The 26,836-nt window shown below is 37.7% G+C and overlaps 1 protein-coding gene across 2 annotated transcripts in view; it reads left to right on the top strand.

Annotated features, from left to right (window-relative positions):
• The window catches only part of LOC139692141 (beta-1,3-glucan-binding protein-like), an 85,521-nt gene extending 70,408 nt beyond the window's left edge, over positions 1 to 15,113 (top strand). For both annotated transcript variants that reach the window (XM_071590196.1, XM_071590197.1), the window contains 5 exons: positions 10,213 to 10,332; positions 11,019 to 11,146; positions 12,300 to 12,495; positions 12,953 to 13,169; positions 14,664 to 15,113. In XM_071590196.1, coding sequence (XP_071446297.1) covers positions 10,213 to 10,332; positions 11,019 to 11,146; positions 12,300 to 12,495; positions 12,953 to 13,169; positions 14,664 to 14,864 — 862 coding nt within the window. In that variant the 3' untranslated portion in view covers positions 14,865 to 15,113. The remainder of the gene's footprint in view (positions 1 to 10,212; positions 10,333 to 11,018; positions 11,147 to 12,299; positions 12,496 to 12,952; positions 13,170 to 14,663) is intronic.
• Positions 15,114 to 26,836: the final 11,723 nt, after the last annotated feature.

The following is a 26,836-nucleotide window of genomic DNA, read 5'->3' as shown; positions in this document are numbered from 1 at the left end:
CTGATTCCGCTGAAGTACGAGATTATGCACGGTGCACTCTATTAATTCACTTATATCGCCATGATACAGGTATATTCACCACTTAATGTGTAGGATGGATGACAAAGTTTTCGTATATATTCGATGTCAACGCATCGAAATTACCACACAATAGATAGTTCGGAAACAGTATTTCGTATTTTTGAGAACCTGATTTAACTCCGCTTATGGAGGAATCGATGTAGTGGGCTCTTATACTCTCGCGGAATCGGAGAAAAATACTTGTATACACGTCGCATACAAAATATCCGCGCATATTCAGTACGACGACAAACGTTATGTCGAAAACGGAAATAAACGCATCTCATTTTTACGACGACCTCGCCACAATCTTGCTGCATCTGAAGCCTCGCGGAGTCGTGGACGAGAGTAACGCATGTTTGGATGAACTTTCTCCATCCATCGGTCGTGCATCACGGGAAACGTGATCGTACCAGCTCCGTCATGGCCAAGGACGCTAACCTTGGCTGGAGGAGACCGTCGCCGTTGCCAACGAATTCATTCTCCGGCGACTTGCTCCATTTTTCTGCCGTAACGAGTGTGTCTCAACCGAAGACTCTTTGTCGTGACGTTTTTCCATTCTTCGCGAAAGACGCAAATTCTTCCACTACTCACGAGATTTACATTATCCCCGGGACTTAATCGTCCTCAGAGCTGGATTGTCTGAGAAGAGCTGGCTCAAAATAATTCCCTCAACAATCACTAAAGACTTCCTTCATATCCTAGGCATTCCACTGGAAAATTATGAAAGAGAGTCAGGCTTTATTATTTGTTGAGTTACTAGACGGCTCATTCATATTCCGCAATGCCTAAAATACGAGCGATTAAACCACTATTCCAGTCTTGGTTTAATTCGTGAATTCAGCAGCCAAAACTAATATTAGCAGGATGAGTCATATCTCAGAGTATTTCTTTTGTTTATTCATGGCAAGCTATAAACGGATAAACTGTCAAACTTTCCTCCGAAAACTATATTGGGATAAATGTAATCAATGGTTTACTAGGTTGTGTGCATAGATTTAATGAAGATGTCTATAGACAGCTCGTGTTTTTGTATTTCACAATTCATGTTTAGAGTGATTACCATATTTCACTGATATTATGCCTGAACAAAAATGTTTCTGTGAAAATAATTAGCCTATAATGTTTCGTTTTGCGGACGATAGGCAAATATAATTAAATAACGTAAAATAGACGAAGAAAAGGTTTTATCGTCGTTATACTATATTTTATACTGTTTCGTTACGTTTTCGCGGATATATCTCAGGTGTACTACAAGTCTTGTTTCTTTTTTCATATGCTCGTCGCCTGATTTAAAAGTAGCGCTGAAAATGTGACCATTGGTCATTTTATTCGCACTATCTGTAAAATTGGTGGAGTGGTCAGAAATTTTACGAAATGAAGGAGTAATCCTGAAAATGAGCAACATTTAAGTTACAGTTGCAATGCCTTTATTGTCAACGTCAATGGTTAAGGAATAATTATTCAGTAATAGCACAGGATGTCTTCAAGGTAAGGCGATATGAGAATCTGTTTAAATCTTTCCAATAAATTCAATCACTTCCAATTGAAACAATGCCCTCCTTTAGGGGAAAGCATGTTATTGGGCAGCAAATAGCACTACTTAGCACATATTATCTCTTGAAGGCTTCAATTGTGATTTTTCTTCGCTATTAAAAACGAGGAAGCCCCAAGAACCTAACGAGAGTGCGTTGGTATTACATTTTAATTTTATAAAAATGAATTATAAAGAGGCACGAAACACAGGAGTAAAGTTAAACGATGCATATTGGAAAGTCAGGGAGCTCAGATATTTTTGAGTGTATTAAAATCATTCAGTAAACGGTCACTGTAATAAAATTCAACTTTGACGAGGAAAATAATAAATGAATCCCATAAAATTTTGAACAAGGTCCATGCATCTAATTAAGGGTATTATTTCTGTAATTTTTCAATGAAATGTTGTTTGAATTGGTTATGCATACATGATCAACTGACTTGTGAGGCTAAAAGTGGCTTTTGAAGATATTTTCCGAAAGTTATGTCCGATTCTGTCGCATTTAAGCGGCACGTGAAAATAAATATTCTGTAACTTTTTTCCATGCAATTTGAGGGAGGAAAACACTTTTTTCCTAAGAATGCATGCATACTTCTAATGCTGCTAACTGCACTCTTTCAGGTGTCATTTAATGCGTTGATTGCAAGCCTTTTGAAGTCACAGGTCTCGTAAATCTTAAAATGTTAGTTAATTTAGTTCACCGATAGCTTTATGTCTGCCACTGATCGAAAACTTCCGCCTGGCGTATAGTTTTACGTTGATAAGCATTGCCTTGTGTACGGGTACCTCCAATTCCGACCAGTTAGCCAAGAGGGCGCCACGTGGGGAGCAGTAGTACCTGCCGCGCAAGGCCAACCGCCGTCTGAGCTGTAACTCATTGTTGAGTAAGCAGCGAGTGGAGGGAGGTAGGGATTGAGTGTAAGGCCATGAGGCCAGCGGGGATAACCTACCAAAGTGTAAGAAAAGTCCTTCAACTATTTGACGGCCGAGTTGTTATGCATATACGGAGGAGGTCGAAAGTTCAATGGAAATATTCCTTCATTGCAAATGGTAACATGCAATCGGGCGACTGGCAAGCAACAATGGGCGTGTTATGCTTTCCCCGCCAAAGTTACTTGTATTAAAATGTTAGCATCTTTTATGGTATACGTTGATCCACGTGGGCTAAATATTGTTTGCTAGCATTTTGTTACCTTGTTGTCCTTTTCCATAAAAATTTTAACTTTTAAAGAAATACTGTGTCGCTCACAAACGGAATATGAGCTGTTGAATGCAATAAGGAAAACTTAGCTGGTTAAAAAGATATTTGATAAATGTTAACGACGAGGAAGATTAGATAGAACGGTGCGCTGATAAGAAATCAGCTGTAAAAGACTGTGTAATATAAGGAAGAGGACCACCATGAACGTACACACTGCATTTAAAACGGATGGATGGTTACGATGGTAATAATATCTTTATTCCTGGTGAAATTAAAGCCATGAGGTCCTTTCTTACATTTGACGGCTTATATTACATTCAGTCAAGGCCGATGCAGGAGTAGAATCTGAAAAGCACATTTCTCGTCTGGCTAATCCAGTCAGTGTTAGGGTAATAACCATTCTCGAAAATACCCCTAAATGAGAAAATAATTAACAAGCTCATTTTGTGAATATAATAATATTATATAATATAATAATAATATTGGGTCATAAGAGGATTATTATTAATAATAATAAAAGAAACTCCCGTAAAAAACTGAATAGGCCTTTCCAAAAAACTAGAAAAAATGATGACGCCTCAATACGAGTACCAATATTAGTTGGGCGTCTTCCTTCCATTGTTGATTGGTGACATTTTCCGTCCAATTAATTCTTATCGCTCTGAAAATTATTAAAAATATGCTAAAGGATTCTTATTTCCTCATTTATTTAGCTTTTAGAGCCGTTCTAATTCTTAGCTTAAGCTAGAGCTTTTTTAAATTACGTAATCAGGTGCACGAGAATTAATTCATGTTGACTAAAATTCCTTTGGCAAATGCTTTGGAAAAATTTCAGTGTTAAGAGTTGGAATTTTACTTAAAGCAGCAATTTGCCAGGGAAGCATTGCGGTAGGTGTTAGAAGTATAATTATGGTAATAATACGTATCTATGACAAATTGAACATTGTTTCTCTGTGCACTGGTGTGGAAATTATGACGAAGGTTCCTACAAATTTAATCGAGTGGAAATTGGATAGATCATAAATTCTACCGTAAAAAAGGGAGATGATATCACCTTTATCTTTACCTTTATCTTTTGTTAACTGTATATGAGGGTATTGTGATTAGATGAAATTTAGGACCTATAAGAATATAAACTTTTCAGGATAGCTAAAACACAATGAACATTCAAATAAACTACCCCCTTTGCGAAGTGATCACCTTGTAAACGTGATTGCGGAAGTGGGGCAATTTGCGTCCCGGTTACTTTTTACTGTGTTTTGTTTTTGAAACCGGTTTTTTTCAGTTTCCCGCGCGTTAAATATCTCGTCCTCGAATTCCTCTCTCCCCCCCCCCATGTCTGATTGAACCCTTTTCAAAATATTTTGTATCACAGTGAGTGTAAATATATCAGTGTTTTTTATGCAATATTAGTGTATCTTTTAGTTCTGCGGGAAGTTCTCCTCATATCAGTGTAGGGTCAGCCTAATTGCTTCATTAGTCTTATTTTGGCAATAGATAAAGCCAAATATGCATTCAAAACTTCGCTCATTTAGAGAAAAATATATTTTGTAGGCTTTCGATGCAGCGTGTCCCTTTATCCTGAGCAATACCTGTTGTTACTTCAGATTTGAGAGTTGCTAACGTTTCATCAAATTCCTCATTTGACAAATTTGTTATTCCGTTTATCATGCAAGACATTTATGGAACGTTTCCTGAAGTATACTCTCGTCAGCTTTCTTCCCAAACAACAGGGCTACTTTTTGCCACCAGTGAATTCCCTCCTTCACCAGACTGATTCTGTTTACATTTTTATTTATAATTAACGGAGTTCTCAATCAAAAGTTAGGTTTTATTTTTGTTTTCTTCAATTTTAATGTTTTTATATTTTTCATGTGACGATATTTTTGGGCTGACACAAGTCCACTTTTAGTTGTAATGAATCGAATTGACGAATTCACATTTCACACCCTCACATTTTTAGAAGTAATTTATTTTATAGTTATAATAGATTTTAATAATAGTGCCATGGATTTCTTTGAACTTTTCCAGTGACATCTGTTCTCTCCTTTCACCCTTATTCTCGTATCTTGTTTGTGATATCAAACTCGGACCTCTCAGCTAATTTTGTAATGCCCTTCATTAAAGATAGTATTCACACATCCCAGTAGAATTCACAATTCTCCCAGACAACAATTAAATTGGTCCTCATAGCTGTAATTGTCTAGGTACCTATTTTAAAACAAAATTTATCTGAAAGATATTGTTCAGTGGGAGTAGTTTTCGGAAAGGTAGAAATATGACTTCAAGCCAAAACAATGTGCTTGCAAATGGAATTTATGGATGTCACCATGTTTACCTACCGCCGTTAATGTGGTAGCCTCACGTCATCCTCGATCGTATTCGATGCAAAGTTGCATTGAAGAGCGTTTTCGACGAACGGAAGAGATCTCGTGTGGAATTGGAAATAGCTTCTTTTCGCAGCAATTCTCTGACTAATGCCATTCATGTAGGCGAAAAACACATTAAGGCAAGAACCTACCGTTGACAGCGTCGTGATTTCTCCGAGGCACATGAGAATGAACATCCATTCTTAGCGCTGGACGTGAGGAGACGCCTTGCGGCGTCCTTGGGAACAATCGTTGCGGCAGAGCGGGAAAACAACGCGAGAAAGAGAAAATCCAAAAGACGCCAGTCTAGCAGCCAGCGAGATAGAACAACCGGTTCATAAACAAGGGAGGACGGACTCATGAAAGATTCGCCACGCGTTCACGGATTGTCGTTGGTAAATCTTATGAGCCTCTTTTTGAATCTCGGAAGTGTATATAATTGAAATCCGTGGAGCACTGATCAGACAAAAGTCACGCTTTTGTTATGTGGCGCGTCTAAATATGTTTCTCGCCCGCTTATCTTTACCAGGATGGATCGGCCTCCGGGAGGAATTATTCCATGGTCTGTGATACTCGTTTAATATGAGATCACTGAGGTGGAATTCTAAATAGATGACTAAATGCTAAATATATGTAAAGGAATAGCATCATGCACATGGAATGACCAGAAAATAAAACCGATAACGGAATACACTCAAAGACGCACATACTGAATATATAAAATCCCTCCATCATTATATAAAACATGAATACTAATGAAGGTTTTAGATAAGTATTTTAGTATCCTTTCCGGTAGGATAAAACACTAAAAGAGTTTAGTGTTGTCGTCAGATGTTTAGTTGAAATTGCCATGCATCGATATTCTGCCATTTGTTTTCTTCATGGTAATTGCATTAAATTGATTTGAATTAATATTATAATAAAGTGGTACATTCATTCCTTATCACTTATATTTTTTGTGAAATAACGTTTATGAGCAAGGACGCCACTGGTTTTTTCTTCCATGGTCGAAATCTTATTCCTATGTTATGGGAATAAGTTCGTTTTCTTTGTTTTCTGAGAACTCGTTTGGTATGAAGTGTGGAGTGAACATGGATGCGAAACTTGATCTTCCAGGAACTGGATTGAGTGAACCAAGGTGGCTTTCGGGATACGGAGAGAGATGAAAAAAATAAAACAGACATGGAAGAATACAAATAGTTAAAGAAGAGAGGAATTTGGGAGACGTTCGATTAGGATTTAGAAAGTGGGTGGTGAAGATATCAATTGTCAATCAGATGTCCTTTATTAAGGTGGAAAGGTCAATAAAATTGGCAAAGGAAGAAGGAATGGTCATATTCGGTGTCATGTAATGGAGGTCATAAAGTACGAGATGGTAATGGAGGAAATAAATTATATAAGAAGAAACGAGTTTATATTCTCCAGAAGAACTCCATAAGTTCATAACACAGCACCACAATTGTCCCTTCAAAACTTCTCAGTAAAATGGTAGACTATATTTGCAATAATTTGAAAAACTTAGTTTTCCCCAGCTCCTTTCTTTTTACACTTCGTGTTTTTCACGCGTTCATTTCTTGCTTTAATGTATGATTCTAAGCATCCGATTTTTTAACACTTTTCTGTCCAAGATAGATCTCGTACCTCCAGTTAAAGATCAATTTTCCGCATTATATTCATCGAAATTTTAAATCCGTACGTACGTTAAAACCGGTCAATTAAGATAATGAAGTGAAGTTCCGTTTCAGTAATAAAAGAGGAACTTAAACTGTTTGCCATCTTTTAAAAAATGTTATCAAGTAGATTCTCAATTAATTACGCTTCTTTCGCGAAACGCTCTATCGCCCCTTTAAAGCAGTGCAAATGGCTGCGATTAAGGTGCGTACATTTGCCAGTATTTTTTCACGATGCGACCTCTTATGAGGGATACATTTCTTTTAAGTGGTCAGCCTCTCGAAAAGGCTTTAGAAGTGAAACAAAATGAGAAGAAAGGTATCCCAAAAGATTGGAGGGAGCAGTTGAGAGAAAATATTCACCAGTTTTGCCATGAACCATGACCTTTTTCGTTTAAAAATTCATGCCTTGTTTCCTTCCCTTCAAGACACCGAAACGAATTGGGAAGGAGCATGTCAAAGTAGGTAATCAACTTCTTTTAGTGGATGCAACAAATAGGTTGTGGATTCAGTGGCGGGAATAGTAATACTCATTTTCAGATATCGAGATAAAAAACCATAAACACAGTTATCAACGCGAAGGTCGGTTTGGTAGGTGATGGTAGAGATCACCCCGTATTAAGCCTTGTACGGTGTGTGAAAATGCACACATCAGGGTAGGGGGGCCAATTCCTTTCCCTGTGCCGGTAATGGTTTCCGAGGAAGATCTGGTACCCGAAAAATCACATAGCTTGGACGGAGCTGCAGGTGCCCAGAGCAGCTTGCCCGGGAGTCGAACTCGGGACCCTCCGGTCAGTAGTCCAACGCTCTACCCCTGGACTAGCGCAACCAGACATATAAATGTTTCTCTGTTATTGCAAATTAATAACAATTAAAAATGATATTTCTTCAATTTATTATAAAACTTCAAGTGTGAATTATGAATTTGTTTTTCGATATTAAGAATTTGCTCCTCTTCATGTAGTCTAGAAGATTTCAAAAATTGATTTACATGATTAATTCAATGGCATCGTACGCACTTTCTCGGGTTTTCGCCGCAACCAGTAAGCCAGCGAGTGAAGCGAAACCTCGAGAAACACGCAGTGGTCTAAGCAAAATTCCTGGATTATACAAGTATTACGTATAATCGTACGTCTTATAATCCCTCCTTAGGTAATACCGTCATAATGCCTAAACGATTCCTACTGAGGAATACGGATTCTTAATTATAGCGGAATAAGATTTGGAGATGAACACCATAGACAATGAAAAGAGATTAGTATTCAATTAGATGATAAGATGTTCACCTAAGCATTGGCTAACTTTTTTAGAATTCAGCCCTCTGAAGAACTGCTCTCCTACTGTGTGACTCCAGACAAGCTTAAAATGTGGGCGGTAGCACCGATCGGTGCATTTGGGATTCTTCGAAGGTCTATGAAATAGAAGCCGCATCGAATCCTCGGAACAACGGTTTTTATTACTAAACCATATGACTGGAAAATTTCTTTTATGCCCAGAATATTGTATTTCGCCCATTATTTACGTTCGGAAACCAATCATTATGCTTAATCATCCATATCGATAACAACTCAGTAAAAACCATCGCTATGAGTGTTGGGACAGAAGCCATGAAGATTTAGTGGAATAAATTTTTACCCGGAATATTTTAATTAATATTTTAGTGTTTTGTTCCTCTTTGTTATGGTCGCGAACTATTGGGAGGAATCTTTGAATTACCCTGTTCGGCAGTATATTTCTGTTTTCGCAAAGATTGCCAGATGTGCCAATTTAATCTGAGATTTGGTTAATTACCTCAAATCCTTACGACACATGCCCTGCAATAAGCAAAATATGGTGTTAAATCTTCGTGTCACCAGGGGTTCCCATGCCAGGAGTTAGCGAAGTAATTGTTTAGTGCGCTATTTTACCAAGGCAGTATTTCACGAGCACAGCTTTCATATATATATTTTCCAATCCTTCAAACAATATTTTCTCACTAAGTTGGGTATCAACCAATGGCGTAGCTAGAATGTGTGCCTCCCGGGGCGATCCTCGGCCCCACCCCTTCCCCGATTTTTTCATTTTTATATCAAGCAATTGGGAGTAACTTATCTCATTTCCTCGACCACTGCAGTAGACCGGGATGAGGATAATGATTACTGAACTTCTACCGCTTAAGGATGGACACAAATACCAAATAAATATTCTGTGATGTTAAATGTATATCCATATAGTAATATAGTGGACAACTTCAAATGCGCCAGTAGTTCAGTATAATGAACTCACCGTTTCGCAAACTTGCTCTGGATTTTTGAAGAAGTGTCTAATCCAGAGAAACTGAAATGAACAACGATTATAGTGGTGCCGCTAATCGCTTTTATTCACTCATGTGTCCCACAAACCGTGAGCGAGTTAGATAGAGGGTGAGAGACTACGAGTTCGAAACACATTGTTCAATTTTCGCTTCGCATATATTCTTAGAGGTAAATGATCTAGTAAATGAAAACATACGTAATTATTGAATTACTATAAATAAGATCTCATTTCTCTTGATTTAGCTTCTGTAATTTATTAAATAATAAGTAAATTATATCACTTTCAATATCACTGATTTTGTATTTTCCCTTTTCTTATGCACAAAACTAAATAAAGATATAGGCATTTTTAGGCAATATAAAATTAGGTGTATATAGTTAAAAGATTCAATTTGTATAAAATTGAGATAATTGAAATCATCCAATATTATACACAAATTTCAAGTGATTAACAGATTCACAGCAATTACACCTATTTTAACTTGATGAGCTTATGTCCTCTCATTTTTCCTTGACTCATGAAGAGTATTAAATATTTTGTAGTTGATGTGAGAGACATTGGCCTATAGTAATGTGTAGGCAAATGGAATGTTCAAATTCACGTTCATTGCTGCTGCTCATAAAAAAAACTTCACCCACTGTGGTCTATCTTATGTGCATCCCATGTCCATAGTTACACCACTCTTTCAAACTGATCTGAGGATTCCACTGTATGTGATGTGGTGTCCTATTAAAGAGAAATAATATATTATATTTTATATCAATATATTGATTGTTCCAGCTGAAGCCATTAAATATAGATTGATACCCATAGATTTATCCAGAAATAAGTTTAGCACAACATAAATAAGTTAAAGCAGCCTATTTTCAACAGTGACAAAGACCATGTAATATTTTAAAGTTTTTCGGAATTCAATTTTATTTTTAAATTGTCGTTAATTTTTGTCTATTTTTTGTTGCTTATTTAATTTTTCAATTTTATCATGAAAAGTTTTTGCACTGGCCATTGATTTCATTGGCTAAGTGATTTACTCTCTAGGTATGCATTCTTCTTCAGCTAAGGGCAGTTTCTTCATTTCAGCTATGTCAAGAATGGTGTACTCTATATCCAGCCAACCCTCACTGCAGCAGAATATGGGGATGATTTCCTCTACCAAGGGCAACTGCAGTATAACAACTGTAATCTAAAACCTTGCACCTCGTGAGTAAAACCATACATTTTTTAACCTTAATTAGAAATATTTTCTATATAGAGTGGGGTTTCTGCTCATAAAAGGTGGTCCCATTTTCAATACTTACACAATGTAAAGTATTAACTTTTTTTGAGAAAAATTGTCTCACTCAAAAATCTATATCCATAATATTCAGCTGGGAAGATAAGTGAGTGAGAATAGAACAATGAGTTATTGTAAGGTGTAGTATGCGATTAAAGGATATTTATTGTAATGCCATTTAGGGGTTATTGGTACAGTCTAGTGTAGTGCCATGATTCAATAAATACCTACAACCTACCTGGGAGACCACTAGTAATAAATATGAAGATAAGCTGAGTGATTCCTAACAATCTTGAATTTCAAAGTGCAATTTTTGTTTGCTTGATGAACATGGTGAAAACGCATTACGTATTTTCACTGTAACAACTATTACACTCTGTCTATTTAACTCTGGGATATTTGAAAAGCACTTACGAAACGATTGAAACACCATCTCATTAGAATCATTTTGTGGCTATAATTTACATATATCTCCGATAATCTTTGTGTAAAAAGTCTAGTTTAATTTCATTCCATTAAAAGGTGTGATATTATGACTATGAAATTTTGTGATGCAATCATAACCTAAGATTTGTAATACTGGTGCCCAATCTTCTTATATGACTTCTTTCAGTTCTGCAGGAAAAGACATTGTCACACCCATTCAGTCAGCTCGTATTCGAACCCTTGGGTCTTTTGGTTTCCTTTATGGCCGGGTTGAGGTGAGGGCACGCATGCCAAGAGGAGATTGGATATGGCCGGGTGAGTAATTACCTCTTTTCTTTTCCCAATGTAATGGCCTGATTATTATGCTAAAATCAAAGAGGAAAAGTGATTAAGGATGCGTAGTGAAACTTAATTATTCTGAGATCTTTCCATCAGTATTTTGAATGCTGTTGGATTTTGTTTTTCTTTTCACCAGTTTATAAGCCAGTTTGCTATTTCCTTTCTTCATGCTGCAATTTATTTCCTTGCAGCAGCTTTCTATCCACTCTTTCTGGGCCTTCTTAGACCCTCATATCACTTGGTTCTACTACGTTTTATTAAGGGGTCCCTCAATTTTATTTCTTTGATTCTTGTATTTCCTCTTGCATCTATGAGTTTTCTTGTATGAGCTTTTATCCATGGCTGTTTATATTTATTTATTTATTTATTCAGTATTAGTCCGAAAACAGCACCTTTTGGCCTTTACATCGAACTTTTTAACAACGATAACAATGGTCACATTTACAAACACCCAAGCCCTAGATGGAGGGAAACTCACCCAGGCGGGAATTGAACCCGCGACCCTTGGAATGGCAGACGAGAATGTTAACCCGCCACCACCGGGGTCGGCCCCGGTTTTTTTCCATTTATTCACAAATGTGTCATTAGCTGCTTTCATTAATACATCCTATATTTCTTTCCATTGTTCTTCTATAATAGTCTCATTTATCCATTCTGTTTTTCTGTTGATGGTAACAATAAAATTTTCTCTTCCTCGCTTTTCCTACAGTCTCTTTGGTTCCATTTAGTTTTCTGTATCTTTTTCTTATTTTTGTATTGAAGTCAGCTGTCCATAATCACCAGTTTTTGATCACAATTCATATCTGTTCTGGGGTAGCTTTTACGCATGATATCACATGACTCATTGTAAAGCTAACTTTCAGACGTTGCTCTGTATAAATTTTAAAAACTGCTATCACAGATGGGAAAGAGACATATGTGACTTTCATTGAGTATATCTTTATTTAATGTATATCAAAGGCCCATTCATTGCATTAGTAGCTGTGTATGCATATCATTTTCTATAATTTCAGAATATAGTTAACTTTTATCTTCATCAATTCCAATAATTATGAACTAATTATTGTACATTCCTTTGGTTAAACTAGCTAGAAATTCTATCCAATCATGCAACTGCTTTACATTACAGCCATCTGGATGAAGCCAGTCGAAAACTTTTATGGTGGCTGGCCTGCATCTGGTGAAATAGATCTTGTGGAAGTAAGATCAAATCGCAAGCTGACCACAGCAGGTGGAGTGTCTCAGGGCATTGACAAGATGGGCTCCACCCTGCACTTTGGACCTAACTCTTCCTACAATGTTTGGAGGTTAACTCATTGGGAGAGGTAAGTTAGCTGGATTTTGGGGGTACTTGAGAATATCTAGATTAAATTGAAAAATTCTCAAGATTTGACCTGTGAGATGGCCAGCACCACAAAGTTCTGCAAGCACTTATGTATTGCTTAAAGTCTTCAAATTCAATTAATCATATACTTTGCTTTCAAAAGTTCTATGGAAATAACATATAGTATTTGTGTTTACCTCTTCTTACCCTCAAAGTCAATAAAACTCAAAATTTTAATTTTATGCAATTTAATCCTCTTGTGCATCAGCTATTAGCAAAGGATGTTCTGAACTTTTGTATATAGAATACTCTCGTTTGCTAGTAAAAAAATGTTGCAGGGATTGGTGCATTAAACATTGGTGAACACAGAGATGAAAAAAATGAAAACTACGAATGTTATCCCTTATAACATATATTGTGTATTTATTTTGACATCCGCTTTTTGTTCTCCCAATCAGGAGTCTGGAGGGGGTGGGTGGTGACTACGGAGATGGATTTCACATATATGAGATGTCATGGACAGAAAAGAAGATGGAGTTCTTTGTTGATAAGACCTACTTGGGGGGAATTGATGCTCCAGAGGGCGGTTTCTGGAAACTAGGAGGTTTCGATGAAAATCCAGGGGGTAAGAACATTTGGGAAAATGGTGGTCCAATGGCTCCATTTGACAGACAGGTATGGGCATTTATTTTAAAATCATATACAGCAGCAAATGTAATTGTTATTTCATGCTTCACAAGGAAATAATGTTATGTATCATTTTTCAGGAAGGCAAAAAAAAGTTTGAATCACATTTTTTAATTAGTAAAATGAGATTTTGATCAGGAATCAAAAATCAAATGACAACATGCTCTAAACTCAAAATTATTCCATAGAGCACTAAAGTTATTATGAAAATATTCTTAAAATAACAAATATATAGTTAAACATTTTTCACAATCATTGAAGAAAATTTCTGATGCAAAATTTTATTCCTGGTGAGGTGTGATTTATTCTATTTTTATTGAAATAGATTATATTTCATGGGGATGCATAGTACAGGGGCAGAGTGTAGGACTACTGACTGAAAGGCTTGGGTTCGATTCCTGGGCACGACTCCGTACTCTCTCAAATTTTGGAAGTCAGCAGATTCTGCAGAATTTCAATGTCAATTAGGCTGGATATGATGGGGTATGATTTTGGGATTTGAGCTAGCTCCTAACCCTCCTTAAAGATTAGGACTCCCCTCTTAATAGATTCAGGAGGCCCATTTATTTTCTTAGTCTGCTAACTGTGCTTTACTATGCCAAATTCTTTCTATGTGATACTTATTTTGATTGTATACTGACTCATGAGTGGTTGAAATTCAGTCTAGCAAGAGGCATGAGGTCAGCAGGTTGGTAACCCTTTACAAACTACTTCCTTCTATAATGAATTAGAAAATTTAATATAATTACTTGTAGGATGAGTACATATTTTAACATATAGAGAGAATTTAATGGAAAAACTATAGGGATTTTGTGTCACTGTGTCGCCCTTTATGTTGGTATCACCCGCAATGACTTTTGATTTTGTTAAAACCCGGTATTCCCCAATAGTATTTGGACATGCATAAACTTTTTCATGCCTGCTTCATTTATTACCTAATAATTAAAAGTATCATTTTGACAATAGAAAGTTATCTTTATGATGATAATAATAATATTTTTATTTCACCATTGGCAAACTACAATGGCATGGCTACATCAAGTGATAGTGTAAAATTAGGAACTAAAAATAAAATCATCCAATTACATGTGTTGAAACACTTTTTGGATAAAAATAGCTTGGCTCTCAATTTTAATGCTGCAGGAAAGGTCATGCGTTTGATTATATTGGGAATTCCATTGAAAAGTGCAGAGGCAGAATGGTAAGGACCTTTTAGTCCAACAAATGACCTTAATATCTGACAACTGGTCTCAAATTTTACATAAATACTGTATACAATCTTTATACTCACCTACATACTAAACACTTCTTAGTGTGCTTCCTCCATCTCTCTCTGACTGAGTTGTGATGTTTTATGCTGTCTATAACAGGAAACAGACAATGTCAATACAAAAGAAACTAAAAACACCAAGCTTAATTATATAGAGTAATATACTCACCCTGGTTTGGAATTACATATTATTCTCTTGATGTCTATTTCAGTTCTTCTTTGTTTTAAATGTTGCTGTTGGGGGTCGTTTTTTCCCTGATGGCTGGAAAAATTATCCTAATCCAAAACCATGGAACTGGACTTCTTCACATCCAATGAAGGACTTCTGGGAAAGGAGGAATTGGTGGTTACCTACATGGGACCCTGTGGGTTCTTCAATGTGGGTGGACTACATACGGGTGTATGACTCTTGATATCCATAAAATGCCCCATTCATTTAGTGGCAAAAAAGGCTTGCCAATTGATGATGTTAGTAGATGATTGCAAGTGATAACGCTTAGGGTCAATGTGTTAAAGTGACCCAAGATTTTCAACAGATTCAGACAAGATGAAGTGGAAGTTCGCCATTATGAGAAAAACAAATTTACACTTTTCCACAGATTTATTTGTAACATTCGACAATATTCAGTTAATCAAATCATCTTTGGGTACAAGATAAGATTCTAATTGTGATACATCATATTTATGGCTGTATGAGGTGGAGGGGGGGGGGGAGAAAAGTAAGAAGAGTAAGGTAGGTGGGGACAAAGAGGGGAAATATGGAAAGCCAAAAGAAACAGAGAAACTAAAGTAATGGAGAGGTAAAAAGAGGGAGGGGGAAGATAAGCACTTGTGGTCATTATTGAGAGAATGGTCAGAGGTAGCTAGTCTTTATTCTTCCCTCCTTCCTACCACCAGGATACCAGCTACCTGCCACTGTCCTCTCAATAATGACCACAAGTGCTTATTTCCCCCCCCCCCTCTTTTTAACTCTCCATTACTTTAGTTTCCCTGTTTCTTTTGGCTTTCCTTATATCCTATCTTTGTCCCCACCTTTACTCTTCACACTTTTCTTCCCCCTCCCCTCTTCCTCAAACAGGCATAAATATAATGTATCACAATTAGAATCTTGTCTTGTACCCAAAGATGGTTTGATTAACTGAAAATCGTCGTATGTTACAAATAAATCTGTGGAAAAGTGTACTTTTGTTTTTCTCATAATGACACAATATTATTTTAATTGCTTGGCAATTATTACTTCTCAGAGTATTATTCATGAGTGAAAGCCATTGTACAAATATTGAATGTGAAATAAGAGTTTATCCATGGTGTGCATGATGAAAATGTGCACAAAACTCTGTTGTGCGCTTTACATGAAAATGTGTTATAAAGTTGAAATGTGGCAGTTAATGAGCTACAGTATCATTGATTAAAGTGTGATAATTTGAGGAATTGAATAAAATTTTACATTTTTACCTAATGCTATATAGGGTGACATAATTCATTGCTTGTGAATTCTTACTTAGGTTTTATATTTCAAGAATATATGCAAGCACTTCCAAAGCTTAATTCCAGGATGCATTAGTATTGCTTGATGTGCAAACAAATATGTAATATGACACCAAGTATACATTCTAGTTGCTTTACTTATGCTCATCATCTTCAGCATGACTGTGTAACAATTTATGAGTAGACTGAATTCTATGATGCTTTACTCGTGAATATCAATGCAATGAAATGAAGTACATACTGAAAAAAATGGTAAGAATTGCAGTCATAAGGGGAATTGAGATGGTGCGGGGGCTAACGTACTGGCTTCCCACCCAGAGCGCCTGGGTTCAAATCCCGGCAGTGTTGAATATTTTTCAGAGGTATCTTGATCCCGACTTGAGGTACTTTGTGTAGGGCACTTTGAGTGAGTACGCCGCCCGTTGGATGGGATGTTAAGCTGCGGACCCCTTGGCGCCTTTCGTTAAGGCTAATGCCGATGCCGGGTTTCTCTCCACCCTTCATCCTTTCCCGTCCATCCCCTATGGCGCAAATGACCTCAGCTGTCGGTCACCTCCCAGAAGTACCACTACTACTACTGCAATCATAAATGCAATGTAAGAGAAAAGATGTTACATTTCCTTTAAAAATAATATTAAAAATTAGGTTTTAAAAATCAGAATGGGGAATTTATGAGGATAAAATATTTTTTACAGTATTCATAGCTCAAACTAAGGTCAGAGATTCTCAAAAGAAACATTTTTCCCTTAAAGTGTAACTGGTTATGATTCTCTAATGGGTAGAGTTCTCAGATAGAAGGATATCCATGGGATGGGAGTGGGGGGAAATTTCCCTTTTTTGAGATTCTTAGAAAATCATCATAGGCAGAAACTGTTTTTTCCGTTCTTCCCCTTTTCCTTCATTTTCATTCTCAAACTTCATTTGGACAACATAAATTTTGGAAATATGCCCTGCTGATATGATTTCATCTTGACTGATGACATCCAAAATTTCCATTCTAGAGACATTCACACTTTCTTCCTGTATCAATACTGCCCATCAAGCTTTCCCTAAAGGTTGTTGATAGAAACAGGTACAGTCAAGTATTCCAAGAGAAAAGTTGCTTAGATAATTAAATTTAACCTTGTACAGATACATCTGGCTTGTCCCAGGAAATTTGACTTGCAGTTTCATATTTAGGGCAATTACAACAGAGACAGCTTTTATAACCTATGCTGGTGAAGACTGAGACAGGGTCTTCAAAAACACAAGATACAATGGTTTTTTCCAATAGGTGGTATGTACTCTTCTAGTTATTAGGTAATCTACCGGTTAAGGTAGGTTTTTGAATGGCTACTAAATAAAACTTTTTGTGACTCCTAATAATACACAAAATCCAGCATCCTGCTCTATATCAGGTCCCTCTTCATCTCTGAGTACTTTCTTCCTCCCTTCATTCCGTCCAACATCCCTATCTTGTTCCTTCCCTTTCCTCGTTTGCCTAACATTCTCCCCTCTATTACAGCCTTCAACATCCCACTGCCGATCAATACCCCCTTCATCCACATTTCCTGCCTCCATAGGATTTCTCTCAACAGCCCCTCTCTTCACCCATCATACCAAGTACTTCCTCATTTGTTTTCTTCTCGGTCCATTTCACCTTCCCCATTCTTCTCCACACCCACATTTCAAAAGCCTCCAGTCTACGTCTATCCTCCTGCTTCAATGACCACGTTTCCGCGCCGTACATAGCTACGCTCCATATCAAAGTTTTTACGAGTCTTTTCTTAACATCCTTACTCAAAGTCCCCGTCATCAACTCCCTCCTCCTCGTGAAAGCCTCTTTGCCTAGCGCAATTCTTCTCCTTACGTCCCTACTACTTTGACCGTGTTGGTCCAAAACACTTCCGAGATACGTAAACTGTTTTACCTGCTCTAGTTTTTGCCCTCCAATCTTAATGTTTAGCTTAGCCTTTTCCTTTCTAGAAAATCGCATAACCTTTATTTTACTAATATTGATTCTCATCCCATACCGGTCGCACTGAATTTCCAATTCACTCAGCAATGCTTGCAACCCCTTGGCTGACCGACAAACTAAAGCTTGGTCATCAGCAAACCTAACTGATTTTACGAATTCCCCGCCTACTTTCATTCCTACCTCCAGCTCTTCCCATGCCTCTTGTATATGTATATTATATATAATATATATATAATATATATTATATAATATATATAATATATATATAATATATATATAATATATATATTATATAATATATATAATATATATATAATATATATATTATATATATTATATATATAGTATATTATATATATAATATAATATATATTATATATATATAAAATATATATATATATATATTATATATATATATTATATATAATATATATATATAATATATATATATAATATATATATAATATATATATTTTTTTAAAGTAATCTACCGGTTAAGGTAGGTTTTTGGACGGACACAACTACCAAACAAATATTTTATTACTCCTAACAAAACACAAAATCAATCATCCTACTCTATATCAGGTCCCTCTTCATCTCTGAGTACTTTCTTCCGCCCTTCATCCCGTCCAACAACCCTATCCTGTTCCTTCCCTTTCCTCTTTTGCCCAACATTCTACCCTCTATCACAGTCTTCAACATCCCACTGCCGGTCAACACCCCCTTCATCCACTTTTCCTGCCTCCATAGGATTGCTCCCAACAAACACCTCTCTTCGCCCACCATACCAAGTACTTCCTCATTTGTTTTCTTCTCTGTCCATTTCACCTTCTCCATTCTTCTCCACACCCACATTTCAAAAGCCTCCAATCTACGTCTATCCTCCTGCTTCAATGACCACGTTTCCGCTCCGTACATAGCTACGCTCCATATCAAAGTTTTTACGAGTCTTTTCTTAACATCCTTACTCAAAGTCCCTGTCATCAACTCCCTCCTCCTTGTGAAAGCCTCTTTGCCCAGCGCAATTCTTCTCCTTACTACTTTGACCATGTTGGTCCAAAACACTACCGAGATACGTAAACTGTTCTACCTGCTCTAGCTTTTGCCCTCCTATTTTAATGTTAAGCTTGGCCTTTTTCTTTCTAGAAAATCTCATAACCTTTATTTTATTAATATTGATTCTCATCCCATACCTGTCGCACTGAATTTCCAATTCATTAAGCAATGCTTGCAGCCCCTTGGCTGACTGACAAACTAAAGCTTGGTCATCAGCAAACCTAACTGATTTTACGAATTCCCCGCCCACTTTCATTCCTACCTCGAGTTCATCCCATGCCTCTTTGATCATTTCTTCTGCGTACAGGTTGAACAGCAACGGTGATAATGGGCAACCCTGCCTTACACCCCTTCCTAACACTGCCCATCCTGACTCCCCGTTTCCCACCCTCACCTGAGCAGTCTGAGACATGTACAGGTTGCGGATTAGCCTCCTTTCCCTCCAATCTATTCCTATTTTCTGCAATATACTCATTAGTTTTTCCCAATTTACTCTATCAAACGCTTTTTCGAAATCTACGAAACAGGCAAATACCTCCTGGTTGTGTTCTATATTCCTCTCGATTAATAATCTCATTACTGCAATGGCATCACGCGTACCTCTCCCCTTCCTAAACCCAAACTGATCATCCCCTAAGTAATCATTTGCCCTACTCTCTATCCTTTTGTTTATGATCCTGAGAACAACCTTAGCTGCGTGGGATATCAAACTAATTGTCCTATAGTCCTCACATGACGTGGCCTTTACCTTTTTCGGAATAGGAACTAAAACTGATCTCACAAAGTCTTCCGGCCAGATTCCCTCCTCATAAATACTACGGATCAGCCCATATAGCCTGTTCCTCCCATATTTTCCCAAGCATTTCAAAAGTTCCACGGGAATGTTATCTACCCCCACGGCCTTATTTAGTTTCATCTCCCTTAATGCCCTTTCTATCTCATTGTCTAGTATGCCTGGACCTAAGCTATCTTCCTCTACGTCATGTTCCTTTTCAATGTCTAACTTTGTTGGTCTAAGCTCTTTACTATACAGTTCTTCTACATATTCCTTCCATCTCTCTTGGATCTTTCCTACGTCAACTATTGCCTTACCGGCCTTATCTCTAACTGCTATCGTTGATCTCCCTTTCTTACTTCCTGATAAAGATTTAACTATGCAGTAAAGCGCACCGATTTCCCCCTTCCTCTGCAGACTTTCCATATTCTCGCAATGCGTCTTCCACCATGCTTCCTTTGCTTTATTTGTTGCCCACCTCAATTTATTGTTCAATTCTTTGTACTTCATTTTGCCTAATTCTGTATTTATATTCTTCCATTTTCGCCACTCATCCATTTTTGCAATCATCTCATCCGTGATCCATGGTTTACGAGTCCTTTTAGCGTTAACGGTTCCCATAGTGTCTTTTGCCGCTTTAGACAACCCTTTTTTGATACATTCCCATTTTTCTTCAATAGTACTTAGCTCTTTACCGTCCTCCATGATTTTCTCTACCGCCTGTTTGTATTCCTTTCTTTTCAACCCATTTAATGCTTCTACATTCCATTTTCTAACTCGCCGCCCCTGCCTTATCTTTTTAAAACGTACGCTACATTTCATAACAACTAAATTGTGGTCTGAGTCCGCATCCACTCCCGGGAAGCTGTGGGAATTTATCACACTGTTCCTAAACCTGTGTCTAACCAGGATATAATCTAGCTGATATCTTCCCGAGTCACCTGGCATTTTCCATGTATACCTGCGTCTTTTGTGGTGTCTGAACCAAGTGTTGGTGATAACTAAGCCCTGTCTCCTGCAGAACTCAACTGCTTTCTCCCCGCGGTCATTCCTCGTGCCTAAACCGTAGTCCCCCACCTCATCACCATCTCTTCCTTCGCCTACTGCCGCATTCCAATCCCCCATCACTATCAAATGTTTCCCTGCAGGAACACATGCAATCATGTCCTCTAACTGATCGTATATCCTATCGACCTCTTCTTCCTTATGGTTGCTCGGTGGCATGTATACCTGGATAATAACTAAGTTCGTCGGTTCTGCTTTTATCTCCACTAGTAGTATTCTATCCGTTACCTGCTCTATGTTGACTACGCTTCTTCCTATCTCTTCATTTAATACTATGGCAACCCCTCGTTGGCTCTCGTCCCCACCGCTGTATATTATTCTATACTTATCACTCCAGTAATCCCCGCTATCTCTCCATCTCACCTCGCATAGACCTAAAATTTCTATATTTCCCCTTTCCATCTCTCGCTTAACATTCTCCAATTTCCCCGTCCTCATCATTGTCCTAACATTCCACGTTCCTATTCTAACTAATTTGGTCTTCTTCTCCTGCGTCTTCTGTCCTGCTGCTGCTGGTTTTCCCTTGCAAGGGTTTCGTGGGATGACGACCGCGGAAGCCTTGCCTCCCCCGCTGCCGGGCACGACACACGGCCGATTGGGCCGAGCCCCGTGGTTGCCAGGACTCAAAATATCTCTATTGTCCATCATATTTTTCTAGGGAATGATAATTGAGGTGGTTTCCCGTTGCCTTCCTCAATAGTGTTTTTAACGTGACACCATCACTTACTGGCCGCCCCACTGGGGTCAGACGCCATTGCAGCCGCCTCACTGAGGAACAGACGCTGCGTGGACTACCTTTCGTCTGGCTCCTAACCTTCGACCTATCTGGCATGGGTGACCCTACCAGGAGCAATTTTTATTACTCCCGCCAGTACAGCTCTAGGGGTCATCGGAACGCACAAGCCCTTCCACCACGTCAAGGTTGTAGTCCGGGGAGGGGTACTCTTCTAGATATGGTAAAAATTGAAAACTGAATTCCAACAGCATAATTGTAAATATGGGAAAGGGTAAAAATTTGAAAGTTTCTTGCTGAATAAAGCCTCATAGACACCATAACTTGCCGCAGGATTGGAAAGTCTGACAAAGGCATAATCCCATGTATAAATGATATTTTTGGGGGCCTGTGCCTCCAGTTAAATTTCTCATGAATGGAACTCCTTGGATTTTCCATAGTCCCTGATGAAACCTTTTTTGGTAATTAAATAAGAAATAGTGTTGGGTAAAAGTGAGTTATTTTATACAGGAATACTTAGAAGTCATCATTAGTGAGGGTGTATAGTTTTTAATGAGCATCCAAAACTTGAGTATCTGTCCACTTTTGGTTGCCACACTGAAAGCAGCAATCAGGATTGCTGCTTTCAGTTTGTGGTGAAGGCACTTCACCATCCCATCCCATTGGCTGGTAGGCTGAGGTTCTGATGTGGCTAACCCCAGTGAGCTTCATCAGCTGATGAAAGAGCTCACTCTGGAATTGCCATCCCTAGTCTGTGGTAATATGACAAGGAGTGCTAAAGCCAAGGAATACCAAACCGGGAAATCCACTCCTGGAAAAACACTTTGGCAATGGTCTCCACAGTAATGTCTGCAAGTGGATACACTTCAGGCCATCAGCTGAAGTGGCCCACAAAGGTCAATAAAAAAGAGAGACCTAGGCTGCTGTTAAGTGACCCAATCACATCAATGTGGTCATGATTTAATTTGGCATTGGTCGAGGAATAATTGCCAGTAGGTGTTGACAAATGATGTGTCAATTTGTTTTTCTGGAAATGAATGCAGTAGCAGGCCAAGTTGCAGCAGACTCCTCTTAGATGGCTATACAATGTGTTATTGGACGGAGTGTTATTGACTATCTCCTATCTGACCATCAAGGTATAAGCTTCACTTTTAATACTCAAATAACTCAAAAGATATATCCAAATAGAGGTAAAACCATAATTGTGAGGCCCATAACAATAGAAGGTTTAGAGAGTTTCCAACTGCTTCTATCTTGTATTGATTGGCATGGTTTTTGCACAGACTCTGTAGAACAAACATGTTTTTCAAGTTTTTTAGGTAATTTCCTAGGCATTTTTGAACAATGCTTTCCTAAAAAAATTCTAAACTCTATCCCCACTAAAAATAAAAAAAATCTCTGGTATACTGGGGAGTTATTAGCTCTTAGAAATGATTTACTTAGTTACTATCACTCTTACAAAACCAGTGGAAGCCGGCATGACAAAGAGGCCTACTTGAAATACAAAAGAGATTATTATAATTTAGTTAGGTGTGCAAAAAATAATGCTTACAAGGATTTTATATTGAATGCAAAAAATAAACAAAAGGCAGCATGGAGTGTAATCAATCAAGAAGTTGGTCATGGTAATGGAAAAGAAAATCTTCCTTTCACCCCAGATGCTGTAAATAATTTTTTCTTAAAAGCTGTTGAAGACAATTTGTTCTCTCGAAAAGTTGATGCTGCCAATATTGGTAATATGCTGCAAAATCTTCCTCCGAATAATTTAAATTTTTAATGGAATTTTGTTACTCCACTTGATATTATATCGACTGTTAAAAAATTTAAAAAATCCAACAGTAAGGATATTTATGGTCTTTCTAACTCCCTAATAAAGGACATTATTGTGCTCATTGCGGAACCATTAGCAATGTTAGTCAATTTATGTTTTGAGACAGGAGATTTTCCAACAGCTCTAAAATATTCCAAAACAGTACCTGTCTATAAGAAAGGTGATAAAGATGCTTTAGCTAACTACCGCCCCATTTCCATAGTCCCCGTTTTTGGTAAAATTTTTGAAGCTATTATGAAAGATCAAATATGTAATTTTTTTGAGTTAAATAATCTCTTTTCCAAATCCCAGTACGGCTTTCGATCTGGGAAATCTACAATTTTGGCAGTAGAGTCCATAGTTAATTATGTCATTAATGCATTTGAAGAAAAGGAATCAGTCTCAGTGACACTATGTGATCTTAGTAAGGCCTTCGACTGTGTTAATCATTCAATATTACTAACAAAGCTAGAATATTATGGTATTAAGGGAGTTGCACTGAAACTAATGAAGTCATATTTGGATGATCGCCACCAATTGGTTGAACTTGATGGCTGTCGGTCTGCAGCTCTTAAAGTAAAATGTGGTGTACCACAGGGCTCTGTGCTTGGCCCAGTACTTTTCATTATCATGATTAATGATTTGCCCTGTAATATGAAACCTAGATCTGTTTTATATGCTGATGACACTACTTTTGTGCAAAAGTGTCAACATCCAGAAGATGCAAAGTTACGATCTAGCGCTACCCAAAAACAGGCTAAGGAATGGTTTGATGTTAATCATTTACAATTAAATACTAACAAAACTCAGCATATTGTGTGCAGTCTTAAATCAAAAACAACTGATATTGAAACTGCTAAAATACTAGGAATTTATAATGATACAAAACTTAATTGGGAGACTCACATCAGTCAGACCTGTAATAAACTTAGTAAAGCTGTTTATATGTTAAGAAAGCTCAACTTTATCATTTCAAATGAGTATCGTTTAACACTTTACCATGCCTTCTTTCAATGTCATTTGAATTATGGTGTTGAGTTATGGGGTCATTCCCCTCATGTTAAACAAATTTTGCTACTGCAAAAGAGAGCTATTCGCTCTCTTGCTAATATACCACCACGTGATTCCTGCAAACCTTTTTTTATTAGGTATAGAATCATGACTGTATTTTGTTTGTATATCTTTAAGGCTCTGATTCATGTGAAAGTTAATCTAGAAACTTACCAATTAAGGTCCAACCTCCATAACTATTCCACAAGAGGTAAATCGAATCTAAATACTACTTATTGTAGATTGTCATCAACTTACAACACATTTCACAATATGAACATACGACTGTATAACTATCTGCCTACTCAGTTGAAATCAGATGGTATCCAGAGTTTCAAGAATAGGGTATATACCTGGTTACTTGCTCACCCACTTTACTCATTGGATGAATTCTTTTGTGACAATCTTCATCACATTTAAGAACTTATGTTTATATATTAAGTAATATTATGATTGACGACATTTAATATGGTTGTACCATTTTTAAAATGAATAAAGTATTATTATTATTATTATTACAAAGTGCTCTGCCACCAACTTTGCTGTGTGTCAGATCCCTGGGTGAAAATATTGTGGATAGAAGCAAATACAGGGTGGGGAAAAATAATTTCCTTTTTTGATATGGTTTAGCATTTGAAAAAAAGTAAGTTTTGTTGCCGCACCCTGAACTTGCTTCCAGAAATGCTCTGTAATAAATGGCCGGACAACCAGGGTGGAAACTTCACACATCAGTTGCTTGGTTGACTCAGGAAAGACAAAGCTTTCAAATACTAGGAAAGAATTTTCACGGGTGACCCTCAACTTATTTGTTTCTGGTGATACTGCCAATGCAGAAAAACTTATGGCAGAGAAGATTCCCTCAATGCAGAATATGACATTTGCAACCATGTTGTCCTCACCAGCAACATATTGCATGTCTGTAGTGAACTGGTTGATTAAGTCCAAATGTTGAAAATGCTGGGAAGAGCATTTGTCATGCTTCTGGGAAAAGGCATAGGTGAGTGGCTCATTGCCCATGAATATTGTGAAAGATATACCTTCCAGCATATGCTGGATCCAGTAAGCCACTTTGTAAGCTTCCAAAAGCTCCCTGTTGTTAGTGCTGTAGCATTTTACAGCCTCATTCAACTTCATAGTTGAAACCAAGAGACTGACCATCTGGGGTAAGTTGTTGATGGGCTCCACCAATGGATGGGTCTGAGGCTCCTGTGAAAAAGCCAAGAGGAAGGGAAACATCTGGGTGTGACAATACCGCACACTGACAGAGTGCCTGCTTGCAGGCATGGAAACAACTTTCAAGCTCTGGAGTCTACTGTACAGTGTCATAACTCTTCACACTTCCAGCCAGGAGGTGACTGATGGAAGATTGGAGCTTGGTAACTTGAGAAATGAAATGGCAATGAAAGTTAACCATTCCCAAAGCTTGCCTCAATTTGTGAATAGAGGGTGAACAGGGGAAGATTTGAACGCCTTTTTCTGAAAGGGGTCGCATGCCTCCCTTGGAAATGGAACACCCAAGGATTTACACTTCCTTGGAACCAAAAACACACATCCAACCAAATAAAGAGAGATGGGTGACCCCCATTATTTGTGAAGGTAGTCACCATTGTGTGTTATGCAATAGCTCACCAATTTCTCATGGAAAGAGCGCAATAATGTTATCAATAAAGTAACAACTGATCTTTAAATGATAAACAGGCTTGCTCGAGTCATCTCTCTGGAATGCTTCAATTTTCTGTACTTAGCAAAAATTCATCCCATTCTCATATATAGCATTATCATCTAGACAAACTGTTTCCATTGTAAGAGATTTGTCTTGCTGCAGAAGCAAGCCATGAATGCAATTGTTGGAGTTTCAATTACGGAACCTTTAGACAGACATTTGAAAATTTTAAATATACCAAGCATGTATATGCTGCAATGATTCACCGTCATAAAGGAAAACCCAATTATCTGTCCACGTAAGAGTTCTTTGCACTCCCATGACACTCAAGACAATATTATGCTATTAATGACAATTAATTAGCGCTAATACACCGGTTAAGTTAGATTTTGGATGGCCATAAGCTACCAAACAGTGCAGTGAGAATTTCCTTATCTCTCCTAACAAAGCACAGCACAACACCCAGTAGGACAATAAACCCCTCTTCAATTCCATATGCATACTTCTTTCCCTCATTTCCAACATCCCTATCCTATTTCTGCCTCTTCCTCGCTTACCCAACATTTTCCCTTCCATCAAAATCCCCTTGCCAATCAAAATGCTCTGGAAATTTCTTGCCTCCTATTGATTTCTGCCCACAATCCCCTCTCCTCCCCCGCCATAACTAGAACTTCCTCATTCATTTTTCCTGTGTTCCTCAAAAGGTTTGATTCCGGCCTTAACAAAAATAGCCTATATTTTACATGTGCTTGTATTGATAACCTTCTCCTTCCAAAATTGAACAGCAT

This window comes from Hetaerina americana, unplaced genomic scaffold, assembly GCF_022747635.1.
Source record: "Hetaerina americana unplaced genomic scaffold, ioHetAmer1.1.p SCAF_4, whole genome shotgun sequence".
Lineage (NCBI taxonomy): Eukaryota > Metazoa > Arthropoda > Insecta > Odonata > Calopterygidae > Hetaerina > Hetaerina americana.
Note: the sequence above shows the minus strand (reverse complement) of the source record. Positions and strands in the feature narration are given on the sequence as shown.